Source organism: Streptopelia decaocto (genome assembly GCF_964273445.1).
Source record: "Streptopelia decaocto genome assembly, chromosome: 2".
Lineage (NCBI taxonomy): Eukaryota > Metazoa > Chordata > Aves > Columbiformes > Columbidae > Streptopelia > Streptopelia decaocto.
The window spans coordinates 48,818,024-48,843,902 of NC_138655.1; the positions used below are offsets into that span (position 1 = coordinate 48,818,024).

Here is a 25,879-nt window from a genome sequence, read left to right on the forward strand (position 1 = left end):
GTGGGGCAGCCGGGCCGGGGCCGCGCCCGCCGCCCGCTCCCCTGGCCCGAACCGGGCTGCCAGGAGCGGAGCGGGCTCCTGTCAGCGAGAGGTGTTGAGTGGTGTGTTTCGAGGGGCCAGCTGGGAGGGATGAGTGTGTGACAGACACGGAGAGGGGGAATTTGGCACTTGCCCAAACCGCCGGGGAAATAAGGGGGTGGAAGAAAGCCCAGCAAACCTCCCCCCATTCCCCCCCACCCCGTCTCTTGACCCCCTCCTCCCCGCTCCTGCTAAGTGTCGTTTGAATCCTCCTCCCTTTCTTCATGGGTTCCCCTTTTTTTCCTACCTCTTCTTATTCAAATGGACTGACACACAGACACAATGGAAACTCAGCGGGCCTTTTGGAGGATATCTCAGCCAACAAATGCAGCCTTGTAAGTTATTTATTAGAGTATGTCTTAGTAAAAGGCTAAAGCCTTACAGTGGTCAGCCACCTCTCTCTTGCTGTTACAGGCATGCTTTTCATATCGCATTTCAGATTTCCTGAGAGTCTTAAAAGTGATCTTTGGTTTTTCACTGATGTTAATCACCTCATAGTCTTTTAATGTCAGGCCACATTTTGCTCCAGCTCTATAAGTTTTATCTAGTGAGGATATACACTGACCTGACAGCCCATACAGTGGGTTTTCTCATAGAAGTGCTCTGTTTTTTTCCTCTGGTAATATAGTTTGATGCCTTATACTTGTAACCTGCTGTTCTTTTTAATTGCTTATTGTTATTAATTATATAGTGGTAACATTGTTAGCTTGAGACATTTGGCTGTGAAAACACATCTATCATTATTGCAATTGGAGCTGGACTAAATTACCCAAGCTCTGTCTGGAAATGAATGCTTCTCGGCATTTTTTCAGTGAAACTCGAATGAGGGTTAGACCAAGATTTTCTCATGCCTTTTTGCCTCCAGCTAGGTTTCATGCCCTTGTCCTGCCTCTGCTCGACACCTCGTCTCCTCCCTCAGCCGTTTCAGTCCACCCCCTTTTTTCTTTCTTTTGCTACTACATCTGTTCTCCTTCCCCAGCCAACCTTTGCCTGTCAATGATACATCTCTTTTCACCCAGCTCCTCTCTGTTTCTTTTCCTCTGTTGTTTCTCCTCTTTTTCCCTCATTATTTCACATTCATAACTTTTCCATTCTGCTATGTGGAAAGTTCACTGAGGAGGGGAGATGTTCTTAGGCACCACTCCTCAGTTGCTAACACAGTGGGAAATGGTGTCTTTGCTTCAGCAAGGAATTAGATTTCATGAAGAGTCAGAATATATCTGTAAAAGTGACATTTAGAATTAAAAAAAAAAAGAAGCCAACTCAAAAACACGTAACAGAGGAAAAATAACTAATTTACCCTCATTATTCTCTTAGCCACAAACTAAGAACTGTTAATATAGAAATCCCAACAGCTGTTTGTTCGGCTCAGTGTGAAGTCTTAGTACCAGCAGAGAAAGTGGGAAGGAGAGTGGAGTAGGTTTAGAATGAAGTCTGTTCCTTTTTTGATATGTGAGCCCAAAGCTGCTGGCTTGCTTTATAGCAGGATCAAAGAGAGAGATAGGGAAAGGTTAGTGCAAATTAAAATTGAGCTTTCTCATACTTTCTTAAATAAAACAGCAAACTAAGCCAGGTGAGCAATATAAATAATACTTTATATTAAATAGAGCTTCATCATTTTAATACATTGCTGTACAAGACGATCTCCCCTAACTGGCAAAGCAGTTTGCTCAGGTGAAAATAATCTAATTAAATGCCCAGTTATCAGCATAGGCCTGAGGACTTTAACAGCCTGAACCGCTTCTTCCTCCCTCATTTTTCTGAGGGCTGGGGGAAGCAGATGGAAGGTTAAGGCGGAAGAATGCAGGAAGTTGTAACACCCCTAAATGAGTTTAAGAACTGGATCGATATCCCAGCAATTACTGCTCATTTCAAAGTGTCCCTCACCTATTTAAGAAGATGCCAAATAATCTTTGGCTCATATAATGGCATTCAGATTTGGAAAAAAATATCGATAGGATCTGCTGTATTAGGAAATATTAGGAGCACTATTATTTCTCTACACTATCTATTCAAATATCCAGTAATACAGGAAAGCCCTGTTCTATTCTATGGTACTTTTTTTTCCCCCATTTTCCTTTTTTATTTCCCTTCTTTTAAGAGAAAGCAGGCAAGCTTTGTAGGTTGGATAAACATAATTTCAGCATTTAGAGACTATCTTCCAGACATCTAATGGCTTCATGCCAAAAGAAGGCAGGCAACTCTGACTCTTTCTGTATACTCAGAACAAAAGAAATATGTGAAGATAGTTGTGTACAAGACATAATTTCCACTGCTGTTCCACTATGGTGTAGAATTAATACTTACACTGTGATTGTCTCCATGCAAGAAGATGTTATCCAAGTATCCATAACTTTAGAACAGGTTGTGTTTTGTTTATGCAACATGAAATGTTCTCCTGGTTTAACAATTTGGGGTTTTTTTGTGTGCAAAATTTAAACATAGATGTAACTTCCACCAGTTCTGTAAGTCCCAGATGGGTGGGCCTTGCTGGTAGGCATTTAACTTCAAATAACAGAGAAAGCTGGTTTTCCACCCAGAAAGCAAGAACAAGAAAAAGAAACTGTAGCCTACATAGTGAACAAAAACATTGGAATTGAATAAACAATGCTAAAAAAGCCAAAAGTTTTTCCTTGTATTTTACTGTTCTTAATTCTTCTGAATAAAAATGTAACACTTTTGTTAGTTTTTCCTGCTACAGTTTGATTAAATTGTTAATAACTACTTTGCTCAGGCAATCTCTGAGCCATTCAAATTGTAATTTTACTTCTCTAGTAAGAGAAGATTTGGTCCAAAAAACTTTCTTCTTGGAAGGAAATAGGCTCTTAGCTCACGGCAGAGAACAAAGAAAATCTCCATTCTGACCTTAATTCTGACACTGTTCATAACGATGGGCAGATTAAGCAAGGCCTGATTCTTCATCCACTTGAATTTAGTAAGAGAGTTTTCATTCTGTTTTGGGTAGAAAAGGGGATATTTAGCAGCTCTGGGGTTTGGTTTCTTTATCTGTAATATGCAGATAATAATCTCTATCTCACTGTGTAGTGTAAGGATGGCGGGCTTGACCTTGCACACTTTGCCAGAATTTAGTCCCACAAAAAGTCTAGACAAGAGTCTATTAAGATGGAAGGCCTGCTCCCCTGAGCTAGTTATGCCAGCATTTGAAGGATCAGGCTCCAGGTTTTTAATCAGTGCTCACTAAGTGCTTTTTGAAAAGGTAAACGTTGAGCTGGATCATCTGTCTACAAATAACTCATACCACTCAGCTTATTCCTACTGGTTTAAATTTCTTTTTATATCCCATGGTAAAATTGTTTCCAAAATAAGCTCTATCACATGGGATTTTATTGCAGTGATGGAGTGTAACCTTGTAATGTGTATAGCTACCCAATGCAACACAGACTTTTTTTTGGACAAATTTTAATACTGTTTCCTGATGCAGTTACAGACAAGGAGTAGCAAATTATGCGTGTCCTATCAGTTGGTGAATAACCCTGTCGCTGAAATCCTGAACTCTCTCCTGGTAGCCAGTTGCCCAGAAAATGCTGTTCTTTGATGAAGAGGGCATTTAAATCATTCTTATTTGAGCTGGAAACATGACAGTTATTAAGAAACAGACCCTGCCAGTTACTCTTCTTTTATTTTCATCCAGCCTAACCAAAGCCAGAAAATGCATGGCTTTAATAGAACGTACAAGGCACATGTGGTAAGAAGAGTTCACTTACAAGCAGCCAAAGTGAGTGCAACCAAGCAAAAAAGTGAACAGTTGGTGAAGTGAAATGCATCCCTTGCTTCAGACAAAAATACAGTGGAATGAAAGATGCAGTAGACTGGCTTTCCCTTAAGCAGATCTAATTTCAAAATCTGGCCCTGGAGAGATGAACTTTTGCTTTAATTGAGGAGGTGGATCCCAGCTCTTTGTCACTCCATCAATCAGCACCCTTTGCTGCAGCTTTAGCAAGACACTGCAGCAGGCTGTAGGATTCCTTCCGTCGGTGTTGAATAGGGCTTCCTACCTGGTGCTGCTGGCAGCCAGTGTGGCCTGGCCTCAGGGCGCCGGGCACGTCCCATCCTCTTCCTTCTGACCCTGGCCAGTGTCCCTCAAGGCTGAGTCACAGCCTGGGCTCAGCTTTCCCCTTGGGAGCCTACAGTTGTTGGTGACTCAAGAGTTTAGGATTGTTCTTTGCATCTTGTCTGCCTCCTTCCTAAGACGTGGGCAGGGCCTTGCCCAAAAGTCATTCTGAACTGAAAAAAGCCAAAGAGAGGGACATTGCTCAGGTTGCAGCTTGATGTTTTGAGTTTCTCATTCTCTAGCCAACATCATTAATGTTTACAAATATATAAAGGGTGAGCGTCATGAGGATGGAGCCAGGCTCTTCTCTCTGACAACCAATGATAGGACAAGGGGTAATGTGTTCAAACTTGAACGCAAGAGGTTCCACTTAAATTTGAGAAGGAACTTCTTCTCAGTGAGGGTGACAGACACTGGAACAGGCTGCCCAGGGAGGCTGTGGAGTCTCTTACTCTGGAGACATTCAAAACCTGCCTGGACGCCTTCCTGTGTAACCTCATCCAGGTGTTCCTGCTCCGGCAGGGGGATTGGACTAGATGATCTTTTGAGGTCCCTTCCAACCCCTAACATTCTGTGATTGTGTGATCATGCTTTCGGTTAAAAGCGGCATTAAGAGCAAACACAGAGCACCGCGCAGGCCTGCCCATGCAAGCAGTAGTGTGTGGCACAGCAGGGAAATGCAGGATGACAGTGCCGGGAGGGTGAGGAAAATATTTTCTTCCTCCACCCTGCCAATTCCATACACGTGGTGATCTGCCCTGGACACTGCAGGAGAAACATGGGTATACTTTTGTGTCCAGTCCTCCTTCCTGTCCCATCAAGGCTGAACCATTAGTTAGGACTTTAAAAACCCCTCTTTTTCCATGGCAGGTTCTTCTCACAGCTGTGAATTCCAGCTATATTCTTTTTCCTGCTGCAAATTCCAGCTGTATGCTTTGCTTTTACTATGTCTCCTTCTTTAACTCTATATTCCCATGCTTTTCATGTCAGCTTCCAAAATTAACACCGTGGTGGATGGTGTTTTTCATGGGGGAAGTTGTGATAATGTTTGAAAAATTGAAAATGACAGAAGCACTATTACAATCGGGGAGAAATTGTGAATGTGGTGCTGGACACCTCAAGCCCTTTTTCGTTTCAGCTTCCAGGCTTGGAAAAGGTGTTGTGTCTTCCTTAGCAGACAAGGAGGCTTGTCACACTTATTGGCCATAGTGGCCCCGCTAAGACCAAATTTTGAGCAAGAATGAGATTGTCTCAAGTGGCACGGAGAGGCTGATGAGTGTGTGGGTGTGTGGCCAGTAGAATTAAAAAGATGCAGACAAACATAGCACTGTAAACTAGGAAGCGCGGATGTATACTCTCCAAATTATAGCGTAGTACAGTGTATTTTGTCCTTCCCTGGTTTCCAGTGTGAGATGTTGTAGCCAAGGGGCTAGCTGTCATCCATGGCGTTTGTTCCTTCCTTCCTTCCTCCTCACATCTCTGGCTTATAAATGTGTGCTGCAAAATTAACTCAGGGAAGAGTGGAAGCAATTTGAAGAAGGAGAAATTGGTTTAGGGGCATGGTTTGCTTGGTAAAAAAAAAAATATATATATATAAAGAAAACATGTTGAATGTGGAAGCTGTGCATGCTTTAGACCTGAAAAAAATACAGGGACTGCAGGCCATTTCTTTCCTGCGTTGCTTGTGGAGGGCAGAGTTTACTTCTTAGCAAACCATAGACCCAGCCTCGTGATGATTTACCAGGAGGACATCATCATCTTTGGACCTTTGCCTATAGATTTATTCAGAGTAAAAGGCAGAAGGACCCTTCTGGACAATCTCGAGGGTGAATAAGAGAAAGAGTTAGTTATAAACTGTTACAAATTGGTACTCGGTAATGGCTGTAGCGTTGATCAGACAATATAAGAGGGCCCCCAGTGGTTACTGACTTAACAGCTGCATGTAAGTCAGCCAGTGAACATTTGCTTGTAGCTGCTCTAGTTTTGTTTTTATTGAAAAGCAAGAAGCATAAACATGGGACACACAGTCTAGAGGCTGCTTAAAGGGTTTCGCATGTTTGAAGTGTATATTGAAATGTCAGGGCCCTCCGCGAAGTGAACAAGTTGTGTGTTGACTTTGTGGCACAAATTGGGCCAGGTCATCCAAAGCAGTGCCTCAAGTGGGGGTGCAGGTGGGGGATCTCGCCTGCCGTACAAGTGACTCGGTAACTGCAGTGTGGGTAACCCATGCAAAGACAGAGGATCCCCAGATGTGAGTGTACGCTCAGCACGAAGGCAGATTTTGTTTGCTTTTATAGCTGGTTATCAAGTTAGTTGCTGAGGTAATGGCTGCACCTCAATTAAAATCTACTTACCTCCATTGAAACATTTAATATTTGTGTAAATATTAAACATTTATATGAATATTAAATGCATTTATTTAGAATTGATTCATGTTTACATTTTCCCACTATCTGAATAAAGATTACAAATGGAAACTAATTTATTTATGCAGAAATTCTGCATGCATCAAATTCATTTGTCTACTAGCAGTGAGTGAACCGTCCTCATCCATGTTGCGAGGTCTTAACCATGTCCAAACTCATGTCCTAACCATGTAAGGGCAACAGTAAGCAGCAGTTCTGTGCTGTACAGTGGGTACTTTGTTCTTGCCTTCCTTATGGAGTTGTTAGATCCATAATGTGAAGGACGTGCTGACTTGTTTTACGACGTACCACATCAGGGTATGCAGTGCATGGTTTTCTGTTAGATTTAGAAAAATACAGGCTTTATATTAAAGGTCCATTTCTTTTTCATCGTTCAGCTAACTCATTTGCAGTGTGATGTACTTTCCTATTCCTCCTCCTGATAGTTGCCGCTTTTATACCTATTTTGCAAGCCATATTTTTAGTCTAATCTGTACAGCAGTTGTCTAAAATTCCATAGCATTGCTTATTTCTTACCTATAACTCTTAATAAAAAATAGGGCTGTGCCAACCTATTATATCCTTAATAGAATATTCTAATGGTTATTAAATCAATTGACTCTGAATCTCACTTTAATAAATGAGTCAGACAGTATTTTCCAATTACTGTCAGCCGCCACCTTTCCAAAGAGCAGATTATTTTGATTGAATTTTTTAAAGCTGTTCAGCACTTTTTTTTTTCCCTGAGTAAGAGCAAAGAGCAGTAGCTCCATTCTGCAGGGAAGGAAAGCCCCTTGGACTGTATCTGACACTCCATTCTATTTCAGATTTATCCCAAAGGGAAACTGAAAATGTGACATTTCACCAGCCCTTTATTTATTAATGATATCATACTTTGCACTTCCATAGCACCCTATCAAATTGTTTGATAAACACATAGAGCTAGACAGGGGCCAGCATGTAAACAGAGCCTTTTGCATCCCCTTGCCACATCTTGCACCTTTGCAAGAGCTGCCACACCCTGGCTCTTTCATGCCAGTGGGAGATAAAACACTGGCCGTGCTTTTAAATTCTCCATGGAGAGCAGAGCAGGGGCAAAGCCTTGTTCCCTCATCCTTCTGCAGTGCTGCGTGACCCAAGCAAGCGGGCAGTTGTAGGCCCGGACTTGTTACCTTAAACCTTCTGAAAGGCAAATGGCAGTGATTCTGGGTCTTCCCTGTATGGTAGATAGTCCTGGACTCTCCTCCAGCTCCACTGTCCCAGTTGTATTACAAGTCTTAAGGGATACTAATTAGGCCAGCCTATTAAAGTAGGAATTAAAAATTAACACCTTTTCTTTGAAGATGGGTAGCCTGAGAAACGCAGGCCGTACTGTCATGTCCAAGGTGATAAGAGTAAGTCAATGTCGGAGACTGGAAGTCAGTGTCGGAGCCCAGCACTCCTGGCTCTTCTGCCAATACTGTAACCTTATCTGTCTCCCTTAAATTTAAATCATGCTGGTCTCACGTTCTTGAATTCAAGGACTGGAACCTTGCCCTTTGTTCCGAGGATGTAGCGCAGGACAGGTGATATGCACAAAATGGGTGAAAAAGAGCGTGAGGGGAGGGATTGATAACTCCCTGAACAGCAGGACTTAGGAAAAAATTTATTCTATTAGTTATACAAATGTAGTCATATTTTAAGTGCAGTCTTTAGAACTAGGAGTCTAAAAACATTTCATTTCTGAGAAAAAGCTTGGATTCTGCACAAATTGATGTCTCTTGCCTGGGGAAGTTTCCTATCTGCCCCAGGCGAGTGGGTGAGGGGAATTTTCAAACCCTGTTTATAAGCCTTTAAGGAAAATCAGATTTGCAACATACAGTAATCAAAGTGGTTTTGATGTTTGTGACCAGGAGATCACCTCAAATCTGAGTGATATAGGAAATACAACAGGGTCACGTTTAATGGGGTTCAATTCTTCTTGAACAAGCACAAATGCTGTGTAATTAAAATTAGTTTTGCTTCAGAATCAGGAGCACATGTCTTTCTTTCTACCTTTTCCTCATTAGCTAAGGTAATGAAAAGAGGAAAAAGCCTTCTCTGTCTTCTGTAGCTCCATATAAAAATATTTCTTTTTAGGAAGTCTTTCTCCCTTGGAATGTTTGAAGAACTCCCTGTTCAGTGTTCCCATGCTCAAGAATGATTAGCGTGGTTAATTTACACTTTGCCAACAGTAACTCTGTGATTTGAGAATTGGCATCGATTATCTTCACCTTGACATGTGGAAGATCCTGAGATGGAGCTCCCTTTGTCCTAATTGCTTTGACTGCGTGTATCGACACAAACAGTTTGATGAAGAAACTTCACCCTACAGGCTTTCTAGCCCATAATTACCCTTTGTGGGGACTTGCAGCATCTTCAGAACTATCCTTTTGGTAGTGACCACAGCAAGGATCTGGATGTAGAAGAAATGATCTGATCACTTGTGTCAGTGTGGACATTCCTTGTAACTGATTTGCAAATTCAGGGAAGAAGAGGCGTTTATATTAATACATGGTTTGTTGAGCCTTCCTCTGCTTTTCAGTACGCTGTTCTGCAGCTTTGCCTGCAGCTGTGCGTTGCTGCCTGTTGGGAGAGCGGGGCACACAGCCTGCCTTGCAGGATGTGGGCATCTCTCTTAGAGGTACAGACTGGTGCGTGCCAGGTGCTTTTCCCTCGTGCTGCCCTTCATGGTGCTTGTGCAAGCCGTAATTGTCTCCTCTTGGCAGTAGAAAAAGCAGAACACACTGGAAGGGTTTGTCTGTGATGGTAGAAAACCCCATATACCAGGCAACTCTTGAGAATCCACTAAAATTTTCACCGCTAAGGAAATAGTTAGCATATATTTGATAAATGGTTGCTATTTTATTTAATGAAGAGTTAATGAAAGCTGTCACCTACCTGATGAGAAGGTGTCGCCTACCCCTAGTCTGCCCCTGGGAGTCTTTTGCACAGAGTGTGATCAGCCAGCAGTACCTGCCTGCCAATGTGTCTGGCTGGATGGGACACGTACGTCAGCAGCCTGTGCTCCGCTACCTCAATTCTAGTCTTTCCAGAGGGACCATGGTGCCAAAACAGCTAAGACTGACCTCAGCCTTTGAGTTAGTGCTGACAGCCATCCTTAGCGAGTCTAAATTGGTGCCTGCTCAGATGGACTGGGAGTCAAAAGCAGCAAAGTTCTTGTGTCTGCTGTGGGTAGCAGATGGGCACCTTGGTGGCAGTAGTTCAGGGACAAGTCGGGACCACTGGCCTTTTTCAGCTGACTCCCAGAGCCAGCCTGCCATTTCACACCCCTCTGATAGCTCTTCAGCCTGTGGAGATAGGCAGGAACATTGAACATTGCTTTAGTGAAGGACTGGGTAGCAGACAAAGGGAAGTCTGCAGTTTGCGGTATGAGCATGTGGGCAATGCTCAGCCATGTGTGTCTATACCTGTGGCACCACTCTGTTGTGCTAAGACTGACAGGAGGGTTAAAAAAATGGCCACATGCCAATGTGGCCATTTTAAAGAGCCAAAAGGTCTCACATTCCTCTTGCAGTCATTACATGAAAACACAGTTTTACCTTGAAAGACAGTGGAGGTGACATATATATGAACATTACGAAAGCCAGCTGCTCAGTGGAGAGGGAGCTCCCCACTTAAGGGCTGTTGTCAGGCCAGACATTTTTGCAGTCAGTGTATTTTTGCAAAGGAGACACCCCACCACCCCACCCTGATTTTGTGTGAGTCTTTCGGCCTTGTTGGTTTTTGTCTGCCCCTTACCTTCTCATTATAAAGAGCTCTGACATCTCATAGAAAACCACACAATGGTAGTTTTCAGTAGTCCCACCTGCAGAACAGCCACCACCACCTGGTTTAGTTTGCGCTGTCTAAAGCCCACAAATTCCCACCCTTTGCTGAAGATGCCATGATTTAAGGCTAAATTTAGCTTTCAGACTATTGAGAAGTGAAAGCTGAGGGCTACCCTTGAAATTTTTTGAATTCTGTTAAGTTACTAAGGATCATTTTGAGAGGGCACGTGGCCCCACTCAGCTACACAAGCACCGTGTCGTGTTTTCATTACTTTGGTGGGGAGGATTGTTGTGTGCAGTACAAAAAATCATCTCTGTCACCATCTACAGCAACTGAGAAGAGAGAATGTCCGTCATTAGGGTCACTAATTGCTGCAGGCAGCTCTGTTCGGCAGGAGGCAGGCAGCCCAGCATTTAGGTGTTTGGGGTGGGCAAGGTGCCGCTCCTAAATCCCTCCTTTTCGCCTGAGAAATGGTGGGGAGCCATGCCGGTCGCCAAGCATTTCCTTTCCGCTTGATTTTTTAATAACCAGACCCAGTATTTACCTGGGAGATCAATGCTACTCATGTAGCACACCGGTGACATACAGAAGGACCTTTTCTAAGCGGCGCTGTGGGAATTGAGGCCTCAGCAGCAGGGCTGGAAGCCACGTCTTACCTAGCAACTGTTTCTAAGTAGGACAGCCATTGCCTGCCCTCGTGGCGGAGGGGACGAATCCTGCAGCACCCTCAGGAAGGGAACCTGGTGCCAGGCACCAGCCGGCCTTCGGAGGACAATGGAAGGAAGCGGAGAAACGAGCAGCAGGGAGCGGGAAGGATTTTAAAGCCACAGGACCTTGACAGGAAAGCTGCGTCAAGAAGGCGCACGGGGAGTTCTCAGGGCTGTTAAGGGGAGAAACGCGAAGAAAAGGAATGAAAATCCAGGATTGTCAGAAAGGGAGCTGGGAAATCCTGCAGCTTGTGAAAGGTTTCACGTATGCCCCTGAGACTGGAAATGTGAAGCAGGAGTGATGTGAGGGTATAAACTACCCTCCCTCATCATGGTGGTTTTACAAGAAATGCCACGTCAGCCAGAGTGCCAAAAACTTGGGCGTTCACAGTTCTTACCCATGATAGGAAGGATGATGCGTGATGGGCGTTAAATTCCTCACGCGCTGTTTTGCAAATGTACTCAGTCGTGATCGGGTGGCTCAGCTAAGAGATGATGTTTTGGGTCCCACTCCTTAGTTCCTACTGAAGTCTGATGATCTGCATTCCTGTCTGATACTAATTGTATGTGGAAAATCTGTGCTTTTAACGCCCAGTTAAGCTTTGTACATTCTGAAACCTTCCATGTGCGGGAACATTCAGCAGCCATAGGTGCTGAGGGGCATCCATTTTCCTGAACTTAGGAAGAAGAGTCTCTACAGTGCATAACTGATGTTGGACTTGCTCTTTGGTAAGGGCTGTGGCAAATTTCACTTTTCCTTTGATTTCTCCCACAGATGAAGGACTGAATCATGAATGCAAACTCTGCAACCAGACGTTTGACTCTCCTGCCAAACTTCAGTGCCACCTGATAGAGCACAGCTTCGAAGGCATGGGAGGCACCTTCAAATGCCCGGTGTGCTTTACAGGTAGGAGGCCGTCACTGCTTGCCCCAGTCATGCCCTTTGCTTGCATGTGCAGAACTCCTCTTACAACTGTGTCATCTGCTGGCTTTAGGTCAGTTTTAGAAGGGAACATTACATTTGTGCTCATTAGTAATATTGATCAGAAATCGTTTAGAAAGCTGAGCTTCTTGGAAGGTCAGGCATCCATCTGTAAGAACTGCATTTCAAGCTCTTCTATCGGAAGTCTGAGTTTTTTATAATTACAGAAGTGACAGTCTGTTACCTTCCACAGTATCATATTCATTACCTTCATGTTCCAAACTTGCTGAGTTAAAAATGGCCCATAAATTTGTGCATTAAAGCTACAGACATTTTGACTAAAACAATATAACTCAGAGCAGAACTTGGCGCCACCAGCAAGGGCTGCTGGGCATAGCCTGTGCAGCAACATTCTCCTATGATCAGGTAAGAAAACCCACTTGCTTGGATTTGTTGGCTTGTGGTTAGAAGAAACACCCTCGTAATGTGCTTTAGAAAGCAAACCATGCTGTCTTGCCACAAGTCAAGTTCTGCTCTCCCCTAACAGAAGCCCAAGTGTGGAATAATCCTCCCCAAGTAGTGGTGTTATTCAGTAGTAAAACCCAAGTGAGAAAATAACTTGACCCAGTAGGGCTAAGCACGGCGGTGTTTGGGCCATAATGAGGAACAGAAAAATGCCATTGTTGGAAATGAAAACACATTAAAAAGGTGCCTACAGAGTTGTTGTGAGTTTTTTTAAGGACTTCTTAATAGAACATTTCATAAAATGATAACCTAAACCATAACCGTTCATATGTAGCTTACATGCCCAATTTTGCTTTACAAGATGAAAATCAAAGATAATCACAAACATGACAAAACACACTTCGGGTATTCTTGCATCAATGGCGTGCTAATTCTGGAAGCCATTCAAAGTTTCTGTTCTCAATTAATGAGAGTGAAGGATTTCCACTGATAGGCAAATAGACCTTTTAATACCTTCATTTTTGTTTGGCAGCTCCCCTCCTATTAAAAACTAAGTGTGTGCTACAGGGGAAAACTGAAGTTGAATTTTTCATCTCAGATACAGTAACTGGTGATGATCATTAGCTCATCGTGTTCAGGTTTCATACGTTTCTGTGGGTTATAAAATTAAAGAAATACATAGTTCATCTTCACTGCACAGCTTGTCATAGTAATATCTGACCGTGAATAGTACTGCCATAAACAGTTTGCCTGTTACGCATCTGTTCAATAATTCTTTCAGTTAGGTAGGGTTTGTTGGTTTTGGTTTTTTTTTTTTCAGTTTTAGTACTTATTCTACTATTTTTTTTTTCCTTTGTGTACACATTATGAGGTGATCTTTTTTAGAGTAATGCCATGGGCCTTTGATTTCCAAGTTTGGGGAGTTGTAAACACAATGTAAAAACTTGCATATTGTACGGAGTACCCACTGTCGGTTCTCCTGGTGAGCAAGATTCCTGATAAAACTAATCCTTTCATGTTCCAGCCAGTAGCCTTGTAAAATGTGTTAGAGTATGGAGATAAGTCGATTCCAATCTGTGTGAAACACTTTTTCCTTTTTGCTGATGGGGTAAATAGACACCGAGCATTAATCATAAACAATGATGTTTTATTAGAAATATGCCATTAAATTATTTCAGCATGTCTTGCTAGAATATTAACAAGAAGTAAAAATCACCAATATAAGTTTTATATGAAAAATGGAATCTGAGCTTTTTTTTTTTTTTCAGGGTAATGAGAAATGTGATTAAAATGTATGACTCAGAAGAACAATATCCTGAGTTTTTTTGTTGCTTTGCAATTAGAATAATTTTAATGATTAGGTTTGGAGTCAAAGTCAAATGCCAGCATCTTTAATAAATGCTTTCCCTGCCTATACAGATTAATATTGTAGATGCAAACTTTTTTAGGTCACAGTGCACCAGGCATCCATCAGAAGTCAGTGCTGCCAACCCAAACACTGCCTCTGGCATATACAATTTAATTATTAATAGTATGTCTCCTAGGTAAACTGTTACACAGTCTTAGGGCCTTGTTTTGTAGTCATTAAAATTGAACATGTTTATATTATTGAAACCCTTGCATTCAGTGTGTAGGCAGAGTTGATCTTAAAGTATCCAAAGAGAATTTACCTGCAGTTCTGTTTCACATTTATAGACATTGCCCCAGTGTAGCTGTGGGATATAATTTTTAGCATTAACACATTTAAATACAGGGCTGTTTGTTAGCTTTAACTTTAGGCACATGGAGTAAACAGGACTTGGGCATCTATGCTTTTCAAACCTGTTGGTTCCTAGGAAATAAGATTTGTATGTGTTCAAAGTTCAGTAAGCATGAAGAAATAATTCTGAAGAGAAAATGGCATTTTTAAATTCTTTAAATCTGAAATCTTCATTGTTTGTCCTGTTAGGGACTTTCTTTCTTTTTTTTTTTTTTTTTTTTTCTTTAAACCAGGCATCTGCTTCAATTCATTCATTTTGGAAGGAGGACCACACTTTGTAGATAAATAGTGGTTGTTGGTACCCATTATAGCAACAGTGTAATGTGAAATCGGAGCTCATCAGCCTAATTTTACCTCTTGGAATTGCTGAGTGTTAATGGGAAATCGTTTCTAAAAAACTCTTCACTTGCAATATGAAATAATGAAAAGCTTGTTGTTTGTCTTATATTCCAGTGTTTGTCCAAGCAAACAAGTTGCAGCAACATATTTTCTCAGCCCATGGACAAGAGGACAAGATCTATGACTGCACACAATGTCCACAGAAGTTCTTCTTCCAAACAGAGCTGCAGGTACCACACTTGTTACCTGGGGGTTATCACAGCATTATGTATTTGATAGCTGAGTTCAAAGTTTTACTTGCCCTGACCTCTTCTGATACTTGCTCATCATCAGGATGGGAATGAGGGAAGTACAAGAAAAATTGCAGGTGATTCAACCCATGCTGCTTCAAAAAGGTGCTGGCAGAAAACCACCTGGTACGGATCTGAATTCTGGGAGCCACCTTTGGATTCTTGCTCTGTAGGTTGTTGTAGCTCAAGATATTATTGAGGAGAGAGAAATTGGCATCTTGTTTTTCTGTTTGATACGCATAAAATATTTATTCAAACAGTGAAAATGAAATAAGTTTATCCTTTTGTCTCTAAATGTGAAAAGCTAAGCACTGAAGTAGGAGTGTAGGGATGGGGAAGGCAGGGGAGAAGGGAAGTAGACAGAATTTATGTTAGTTTACCTGCTGGCCATTTCCCACAAATACTAACTTGGTGGGGAAAAAAATAATAGGGTCAGATCAATGGTACACTGTCTTCTTGTGTGCTGTTGTCGACTTGTAATGATACTGTTTACTAATGGTAAACAAAAGGACAGAGAGGAAGGAATAAATGTTGAACAAGATCTAAAACCAATTTTGGCTGAAGGAATTATTTACTACGTATTTTAACATTCTGCACTGCTTGTATTGCAATGAGAAGTGGTGGTATGTTACTTCTCATGTGGTGTTACATTTTGAGACAGTAGCTGAAGATTGTTTCTAAATTATTTTGGTTCATATTGAAGTATTAAGATAGGTTGGCAGAGGAAAAACTTTGAGGGTCAATAGGGATGGAGCCATGATAAGTATTTTTATAGTAAGGCCCTTCCTACACCATCCATCATGTGATTCTTGTTCAGAATTAAGAGATTTTTCAGCACTTAAGGTTTTTCACTATTCCGTTATAGCATAGGCCTCCATCTCTAAGTCCTTTGACTGAGGTGTCTACAATTAATTTTGCTTTGGGCCAAAGATGGATTTCATCTCATCAACAAAGGCAAAAGGCTAGTGAGGCATGTGGACACGAATGCCCATTTAGTATTTCACTTACTGGAAGTTTTACATGCTGAAAAGCTGATATTCATGTTCGGTGTAACAATATATTTCTTTGGAGAAAAAAGAAACTGGAGTGTTTAAACTATGTGTGAATTCATTATGTGAGAGACTGGCATTTTTATTGATTTGCACTGCATTTTCTCTTTCCTAATTTCTTTCTGCAAGGAAACAATATGGAATAAAGCCTTTCTGATAGCCTTCCCGACCTCTTTCTTGGTGGACCACTATGTCATGGGAACTTCTGTAGTAGGTCCTATATGGTCCTCTAGGACCATACCTGTAACACTCCAAGGTGTCTTTACTGTATCTCTCTATTTTCAATAGATCCAAATCTGTCTCTTTTACTGTCCATACCTGCTATTGCATGCAAGCTCTGACCCAAAGTGGCAGAGGAGGACAAGGAAAAGAAAATAAAAATCTGGACATTTAGAGAAAAAAGACAGCCATACATAATGGTGGACAGAAAGAGGCAAGATTGAGTTTTGAGGACAGAAAATGGTCTGGGTTGGGCAGGAAGTTATTTGACCTGGGAAAATAAAGTAGTTTGGCTTCTGATTTTCAGAAATTCTTCTGTTCACTAATTAACCAAAATCAGAAAGTAGAGTAAAGTAGGGACATGAAATGTTTCTGGAAAGAAGAAGGAGAAATTGTTAGGTTAGAAAGACTAAAAGGCAAAAAAAACCACCTCAGCAAGAGAGAAGTTGCAGGTATGCAGTAGACAACTATGAAAAGAAAGAAGTGTGAACAAAAGGATAGAAATTAGTTTTAACAGCAGAATTCAGACTGGATTTTAAAAAGACAATAGGTTACTGGATTCTGAAGATGCAAAATATACAGAGATCCAGGTGCAGTTGTGACACGTACAATCAACTCCTTACCAGTCTGTCCCCTCTAAAATATGCTCTCATTTCAAAATACATGGAGTCTCAAGAAATCACCTTCAGCTTTTTTATTATAATAAAAGCACACGTTTTTCCAAAATTCAACCCTGCACGAGACTGAGGGCAAGATTTTGCTCCCTCCATCTAAGCCTAGTTCATTAAGACTTCAACATAACTGAGACAGCTGATTTTCTAGTGAAGGGCACAAAACGATGTCACTACAGAGAGAAAAATGATGCTTTACTTCGGCTAGGCGATAATCAGTGTGTTGGTTGTTCCGTGCTGCAGAAGGCCCTTAGTAGACCACATCTCCGTACCCTTAGGAGCAGCCTCTCTCTGGCTTATCTACACTTGCAAAAAGGAAAAGGTATTCATTTCCTTATTCACTTAATTCATTATGTTTATTATTTTAATTAATTTGGGTAGTCCTACCCCAGTTGAGAAGGCATTATGTTTAAAAATGCAATACCGTTATGCCATTTGCATTTGTTGGGATCATTGGCTTTCTGCTCTTATATCCAGTTATCTACCCAGGCTGGTGAAAGGGCAGCAAAGCACTTAGGGAGAGCAGTAGGTACTGACCTTGGGAGTCTACTTTTGCTGAAAATACGTTGATCTTGAGCCCAGTCTCGCTTAAAACCTATTCTAGGAGGCTATCTATCAGCTGAAGCAGTGAAATCTTTGGCAACTAGCCTTCAGGTTATGTTTCTCTATCCTTTCACATTACCATGCTTTGTGTTGGGGCTTGCAGTGTAACCGTGTATTTATTCCCTCTATCAGGAACGGTTCCTTGCTTTTAATTTAAACATGCATCTAAAGTGTATCTCCCATGCATGAGAGATGCTAATTGTCTCAGATGAGAAGCAATGGACAGCACTGCGTGGCTGTAGGGCAGAGCAAGAACATGAACAAGGTAGAGCAGAGCAGAACACAATAACATAGAAGCTCTATCCACACATATAGTATAGCTGATAATTGAAGGGAAGTAATTCAACAATACAGAAAGTAAATGCATTATAATGATGCTTAACTTGGTGTTAGGCCCAGTATGATTGTTTGCTTAGCATACTATGACTCCTTTTCCAGGAAGAGTAGTCTATAGGAACGTAAGAATCCCTACATACTGTGTGCATCTCACCTTAGGGAAATTACTATCCCCTCATTAATGATCTTCTCAAAGCAAAAAACAAGTAGGACTCTTTTTACAGGTTTCCATGATTTAACTCCAGACCCCTGTTAGGAATGCAAGACAATCCCATAGGACCACGTTCTGCTGAGAAGAGAGTAAATGACCAGTCCTGAAAATCAAACTTGCAATGTTATTACTCAGCCTTTAAATTGAAATGATGAGATTTTACAGGAATTCGCTTGCTGTTTTAAGAACATCTCCATAGCTCACCCTTCTCCCACTTTTTACACTTCCTTTAAATGGCTTTCTGCTCCTTTGCTATTGAATCAGCTTTAAATTTTTTGAGATAATACCTCCATAGAAAATAAGAGAATGGAAACCTTCTGTGACAGAAGTCTATGTTTTTACAGTGTTCTGAGTTGTGAATTTTCATACTTACATGTTCAAAAGGCTATGTGGTGTATTTACACTTCTGAAATGGAGTTGAAAAAGTATATCCCTAAAAATGTTGGGTTTAGAATGGAAGGCTTTTAATAAGACCTGTTTAATACAATAAGGACTTTTCAGAAATAGACTTGTAACAATCTTTAAAATCAGAAATATATCCTGTCCAGATATCAGATAATGGAGCTGCAAATTAGGTGTATTTGTAGAGTGCCTAGATGTCTCCCAAAAGTTGAAACTCTTATAACTGAACACCTGGAGTATGACCATACAGTTCTCTGTACCTGATGGATATAACTAAAATACTCTTCTCCATCCATCATCCATAATATTGAACTTTTAATTAATAAGTAAAGAAACTTATTGCTAATTTAACTTATTATTGAATTTTCATTAAATTATGATAAAGTAATTTGTGCCTATTAAAACTTCCCTTTCTTGTCCTCATGCTATTTCTACTGCCAGTTTCTTTTGCCTTAGTCTTTGGACTTCAGCTTAGGTGTTTCAGTGGGTATTTGCACTTCCCCTGTCCCTGATGATGAGCAGCCGTTCTTTTCCTATTTCCAGGCCTAGTGTTACTTCCGTAGTCAACACAACACATTTATGGGGAGGAATAAGACACCTTTGTGTGGCATTACCCAGCGTGAACGGATTCATTTTACATATTTTTTAGATGTTGCTGGGTCAGAAAGATACCAATGTCTGGTAGAATTGCTGAATAATTGTACAGGTTTTATCAGTGTTTTATCAGTTATGATAGTTCTGAATATGATACTAGCCAAGATTACATGGCCTCTCAGGACCATTTTGCCCAGTACAAAAATTATATCTCTTTTTGGTGAATTAAAGCATTTACTTAACATTTTGTGACTAATAATTAGTTGCCTCTGGGGTAGTTAAGTGTCCCCGCTATACAGACATGAAAACTAGGGCAAGAAATAATTGGATCAGCAGTTACTTCCCATCCTGTTCAAAAGAGACCTGGCCTCAGTGATTCACGCCCTTGCTGCTTCCTGTCTGGACTCCATCAGTGCAGAATACCTGGGCATGGAGCCATCAGTCTGCAGGACGTTCCAGCTGACACAGAGAGCTGCAGCGCTCTTCCTCAGTAGCAAAGGAGACCGGGAGCATATTTAACCCCCTCTCTTGCTGTCGACACTGCCTTCCTACATGTTTGTCCAGTTGTGCTCTGAGGTTCAGTCCTTAATATTCTTGGTGGACTGGGTCCAGCGCATCTCAGCGCACTGTAAAGTTCTTCCCCTTTGGTAACAGTGTGGTAATTGACAGTCCTGCTTTGTGAGTGTCTTTTAGCAAAGAGCTGAAGCTTGTTTCCATAGGAGCTAGCACTTTCTCACAGGCTGGCCTGGGAGCATGGAACAGACTTCTACAGCAGTTAAGTATTACCAGGAATGTCCCCAATTTATGCTTTTAAGAGTAGGGTTCCAAAGGCTCCTTTCTCTCATGTAAGCATGTACCTGCATATAGATTTCTAAACCTTCCCCAAAACTCCAACCTACAACAACAGAGCTCTTCCAAAACGAAATACACAGTTCCTTCCCCAGGGAAAGGATGAAAGAAAGAATGAAGCACTCATAGCAGATGTTACTCATGTCACTTAAAACAGCAGGACAACATTCTCAGCTCCTGGTGCAAGCAGCTGAAGCAGAGCGGGGGAGAAGCGGCATAAAGGAGTCTCCAGAAGTTTTGTGTAACTTTCTGTGTGTCCAGTTTTAACTTTTTCATGTTCCACAGTTGACACTGTTGAAACTCATCTTCCAGTTTCTTCCTAATTTCTTTAAGGGTTAAACTTCCCAAAGATCTCTGCATTGTAAAATGCTCCCAAAGATCTCAATATTTTTAAACAGCCTTTAAAATACCCTTGACCTGCACTGGAGCAGAACTAAGCAAGCTCTAGACTATTTCAAGAACTAAAACTCTTGACTGAGACCTTTAGTGGAGACTGTAACAGAGCTGAGATTCAAACACTACATTCTCTCATTTGGGGGTCAGCTAGAGAAAACCGCTAATTAGCTTGGGCTGGGGTTGTCTCCTTGTGGCAGAGGCCTTCTGGGGGCCAGGTGGGAAAGAGATTGGTGTGGGAACAGCATCACCCATAGCAGCCATGGCACTGCTACATCTATATAGGATTGTTTTGCCAAGGCCCCCACCCCCACCACGTGTATCATGTAGGTCCCAACAGCGAGCCTTCCATGACAGCAGGGGAGACCGTGAATAATTTATCCTCTTTACACAAAAACAGCGACAAAACTTTCAAACCTGCAGGTGAAGCTGGGTTTTTAAGGATGTTTTCTTCAGAGAGAAAAGGCCTCAAAACATTTTTTTAAGTGAAACTGGAGATTAGCTCTGGCATTTCTAGGTCCCCAAACTCTGAGGGTGAGGAGTGGAACATAGATGTTGGCTTTCTAGGCCCCAAAGGCCAGGAGCCAGCAGGGAATAACTTTGTCAGCTCTTCTTAAAAAGAAGCCTACCTGAAATCCAATTAACAATCAAAGCTTTAGGCCAGTGTTTTCAAACTCAATGGCCTATTTCTGAGAGGGTGCTGAGCACCTCCAGCTGCAGTCAAGGCCAGTGCCAGATGTTGGTGATAAGTACATTAGGAAGTCAGGTCATAAATGCCTGAAGTTAGGAACCTTGATAAAAGCATAGGTGCTGAGCAGCCATGGCCTTGTTTAAGGTTTCAGCAAAACACTTTTGCTGCCTAAATACAGGTATCATGTTCAGTAATGTTGGCCTTAGTCCTTCCAGGCAACCAGGTTGCTTTCATCAGAGCAAACATCTAGGAGTCAGGAGACCTGGATTCAGTTGTGAGGTCTGGTACTAACTGGCTCCACTTAACCATACATTCTCTCCATCTAGTGAGTGAAGATGATGATAATTTCAGTGCCAGAGATACCAGGATTGTAATTAATTATTAGGTTTTGAGGAAACCAGATAGAGCTGCATGCATTGCAAGTATTATTTGTTTGAGTGGGTTTTCTTTGCCAAACCCTTACTGTGCTTTCTGTTTCAGATATGTATAGTGGGCACCAGTACATGCATTTGAGTATTTTTCCATGTCTTCCAGGATTTAAAAAATTTGGGCTTGTGTTTCTGACACTTGAGACTCCTTTCCCTAGAAGAAAGGATTGGTTTCTTTGCAAATTTTCTCAAAAAGGCAATCAAGAGAAGCATGTGGAGGCACTCATGCATTGGCTCTTTAAGGACATACCTTCAAAGTGTTTCCCCTACAAGTCTTTTGCTTCAATGTCAAACAAAGTTTAAATACCAAAAAAATACTTTGAATTCCTTTCCAGTGCCCCTTCCCTCCTGGGAATTGATGGGTGTTACGGCCATATTAGGTTTTCATGTGGTAATTATTTTCTAAATAAGAAACTTCCAGGTTTGGAGCTTGTGAGTTCACCCACCTTTGATTGGCCTATTCAAATGTAAACATTCCCTGTGGGTACTTTGTTAGTTCATTAATATTTATAGCACTTTGCAAAGCCCACCAAGCCAAAAGTGCCAGATATTTTCAGGGACCATTTTGATTTCACTAAACGGTGCTCGACAAAGACGGGCTGAGTTTAACAGTTCTTATTGGTGTCCACATACTCTATATACTTAGAACTCTGCCTGCAACAGTCAGCCTGTGAAATTTTCTGCACTTTTTCCTGTAAATTGGCAGGAAACAATGTGTTCATAACATCTCTTATACATTCCCTGAGAGAACATTTCTTAAATTTCTGGAGCAATTGAATCACAATTATGGGTTTGCGTTTTCAGATGGTTGAGTGATATTATTGATGAAATTACAGAATTAATTGACAAAGACAGCATAGCAGTTAAGTAAGGAATATTGCCTTTAAATAAACCATTTTAATCTTGAAAATAAAATCAGACTTAAGGAACAGTAAAATGGCAAAGGATTGGAAGCTAAATATACTGCCCAAAATAAGTACTGAGCTACAACCACAAAGTGCCCATACAAAACCAAGAAAAATGTATATTCCTTCTCTTTCAAGGGGCATAGAGTCATACCCAAAAGTGTATATGCTTGGATATATGTCCCTATTTTGCCTACTCCTTCCTGTTTATGCTCTTGTATGCTTGGACTCCTTTTGTAAAACATAGGTATCTATTTTCAAAAAAATCAATAGCAACAAAAAAGGTTAACCCATACTTTGGATATGTTCTCCTTACTGCTTTGTATGGTCAACATTAAACAGATTCTACAGAATCAGGTAGGAAGGTACAGTTTGAGGTCCTTGTGACTGCAAAGGCTGTGTCATGCAAATATGTTAAGTGAAATTTGTTGTCTCCAGTCTGAAAGGGTAAGAAACCATGGCTATCAGGAGATGAGCTCCACTGTTCCTTTGTCTTGTTAAGTGTTCACTCTGAAGCATATCACTGACGTTTCATGTCAACATTAACATCATGATTTCTGATTGTTTTAGCAAATGGAACAGCAGAGTGTGCAAGATCGAGATTTCAGCCTAAAGAAGCAAATCAGAAGTTGCTGCAGACAGAAAAATGCTCAGAAAGGCAGAAGAAGGAGGAAACAAAAGGCAAAGGAGTAGAAGTAGAAAGATTGTAAGGCAAAGAAAGAAACAGGATAGAAATAACAGTGCTTGAGAAGGCATTTTTCTGCTGAGTGATGCTGATACTAATGATAAGGCACTTGTAAAAATAAATCATCATAATAATATGGGGAAGTTCTGTTATTACATAAAGGCCTATTTCTACCCTCAGTCCTTGTAGAAACCTCTGTGAACATCAGTGAGTCCTGCTGTAGATTGAGAGCAAGGAAAGCAGTAAATATATTCCCTGACCCACAAATAATCATTAGAAATGGAATTCTGCCCTTTGCAGAAAATGAGGTTTTATCATCTGTGCCCTGAACACTTCAGCCTACACCTTGCCATTAGTCAGATCAGTTGGCTCATACACCGGGTGTAAGCAGAAGAAATAAGCACTCTGTTTGCATTTGAATAATTTCCCTGCTAGATCAGTTCGGTTCTCTTAATTGTCCATCCATTAATTTCTTACTAATGTAGTTGATATCGATGACTGATTTTCTGTGCTAAACAGGAAGGACCACTCCTTCAATCTAGGATGCATTCCTTCCTACAACTGCCCTGCTGTTAGCTACCAGTAGCTGCCATTATATTATCTTTCATCTGGCCCAGAGCTGACAACAGATGGCCATCTCCGGGACTGCCATCAGTGTGACTTTATGAAGCATCCAGCTATGGTGTACTGAGGAGCTTCATGGCCAGTTCTGCAAATCTGTCTCACTTCCCCCCACCCCACACCTGCCCCCCCTCACTCCATCCCTGTGAATAAGCTCCTGATTCCTGGCTCCACTCTCCACTGCTCCTATGGTTTCCCAACGAGTGATGGCACAATGTTATCACTGAAAGATTGCCTCTTGAGATCTTCCTTCCACAGCACTGGCAGAAGGTTGCAGTGATCCCTGTATACCCCAGCCTCCTCACCCTCCCATGGTTTCAGTGTCCCAAAGCACAGGTAGAGGGGGCTCAGCAGCATCAAACCTGCCACCTCTTGAGATCTGTAGTCTGAGCCCTACCTACTTCCATCACAGAGCTTAGCTCAGTAGCCCTACCTTTCCTCAAGCTCCAGGGTTTTGAAGAGAGGGGGTGTTGTCCCTAAAACAGGGTTCTTTACCCAGTGTGCATGCAAATGAGCCAAATTCTGCACACAGAGACAAGATATTGATTTTATTACAGCGTTGGACAAATCCAGATTCTAGACCAAACTAGCATACCAGCAATACAAAAGTGTCAATCATTTATACAAAATCTTATTACTATACACATGCCCTCAGGGCAGTCCTGTAGGGCTGATTGGTTACAATATTTGCATACAAGATCTATAACATCATTCTTACTACACATGCTCAGTGAGTAGTGGTCTTCTCGTAGAGGTGGGTAGCCTTCAATGAGGAGATGTGGTTTTGTATTAAAATGATGTTATAATGAGCAAACTTTAAGTTAAGCATGACCACAAAATTTGGCAATAATCACTAGATACTCAGTCAAGTGTCCGTGGTTGACTTCTCAGTTCCAGGATAGGTTTTGTTCTACAATTGAGAGTTAATTACTGCTAGACATGTCGTCTATTCTTAGTCCAATATTAACTTTCTGGTAGGCCTCATGGTCAGGTCTTTTGGTCTATCTAGCAACAGGGGGATGTTTGTTTTTTTAATGTTCCACAAGATATGCTGCCAAGCCAAGATTGAATATATTAAGTGTGAAGGAAGCTAAAATATCGATTAGAGACCTAAAGTGGAGAAAAGTATAAAATTCACAAGCATCCTGCTTCCACTGACATGTTAGATCATTCGGAAAAGCTGTTTCAACTGGGTGGCTGCTGTGCATGTTGGAGAAAGATATATAGTTTGCCCTTGACAGAGTTTTCTAAAGCAAGGTACCTCCAGAGCTGAACCCGTATTTTAAGAGAAATTCACATTTGTATACTTTATTGTGATATTTGCAGCAAGTCTACAGCTCCTAACAGTTTCTGCCCTCCAGCTATAGAGGAGTAAGGCTCCATTGTTGGAGAGAGAGCGGCCTTCTGTGTGAAAGGCTGAGATGTGGTAGGCAAGATGAATAGCGCTTAAAAGCAGCGCTTGCGGTGCTGTCATTTAGAACAGGAACACTGAGGATTTAAACGAAAGTGAAAGGCATGGTAAATGAATCCTTTAAAATTGGTCAAATTTTCAGCCGCCTAAAATAACAAGTTTTCCTCCATTGATAGTTTCATTGAGTAGGAGGAAAGTTGGGAGGGGATGAATTCCCCTAGGGAGGAGGTGCAGATAGTTTGTGAAAACAAGGTGTGGTCAGTGATTCATAAAGAGACACATCCAGAAAACTCCAGTAAACAGCAATCTTGGCTCAAAAGTGGTGGCTTTCCCTCTTTCTCCTTTTTTTTCCTCTTTTTCTGTCTCTTCTTTTGGGGGGAGGTGGGGAGAGGGGGAGACCATCATTAAGATTGCTCCATTCCACACATTAGTCAAAAAGTCTCAGACGCAGATGGCTACACAACTGGAGCTGTTCATTACAAAACCCCAACCAGGAGGAACAGCTTTTAGATTTAGCTTTTCTACCTGTTATTGGGGTCAAGTTCACCATGCTTTGATCAAACTGAGGCTGAAATATGATTTTGGATGAAAAAAAGAGTGGATTTTTGCAGGCTCTCGTGATTTTTTTTAAGTCGAGCTTCCTTTGTGTTCAAAGCTGAAAACAAGTGTCCTCCACCCTGTTAACAAGAGAAGAGAGGAAGATGATTCAGTTCTCATGAACCAATACTGCTGAGTTACACACATTTCTACGTGCAGCTTTAGTTGTTTATCTGTATTGTTATAGTCTCATTTTGCAGCGGAATCGCCAGGCACAGGCACTGATCATGGGTGTGTAAATCTGCCTGGGGACACTCTGTGTCGGTGAAGACTCTGCTTCCCCCCATACTTTGTGCATATAGATGTGTGCTATGTGGTATAAAGAAATATTAGTGGCACATTTTGCTTTGCTTTGCATTTGTAAAGG

At 41.5% G+C, this 25,879-nt stretch overlaps 1 protein-coding gene across 6 annotated transcripts in view; it reads left to right on the forward strand.

The window, feature by feature from the left end:
• ZNF521 (zinc finger protein 521) overlaps positions 1–25,879 on the forward strand; it is a 235,116-nt gene that overhangs the window by 192,235 nt on the left and 17,002 nt on the right. For all 6 annotated transcript variants that reach the window (XM_082044778.1, XM_082044779.1, XM_082044780.1 and 3 more), the window contains 2 exons: positions 11,848–11,979; positions 14,672–14,787. In XM_082044778.1, the coding sequence (XP_081900904.1) occupies positions 11,848–11,979; positions 14,672–14,787 (248 nt within the window). The remainder of the gene's footprint in view (positions 1–11,847; positions 11,980–14,671; positions 14,788–25,879) is intronic.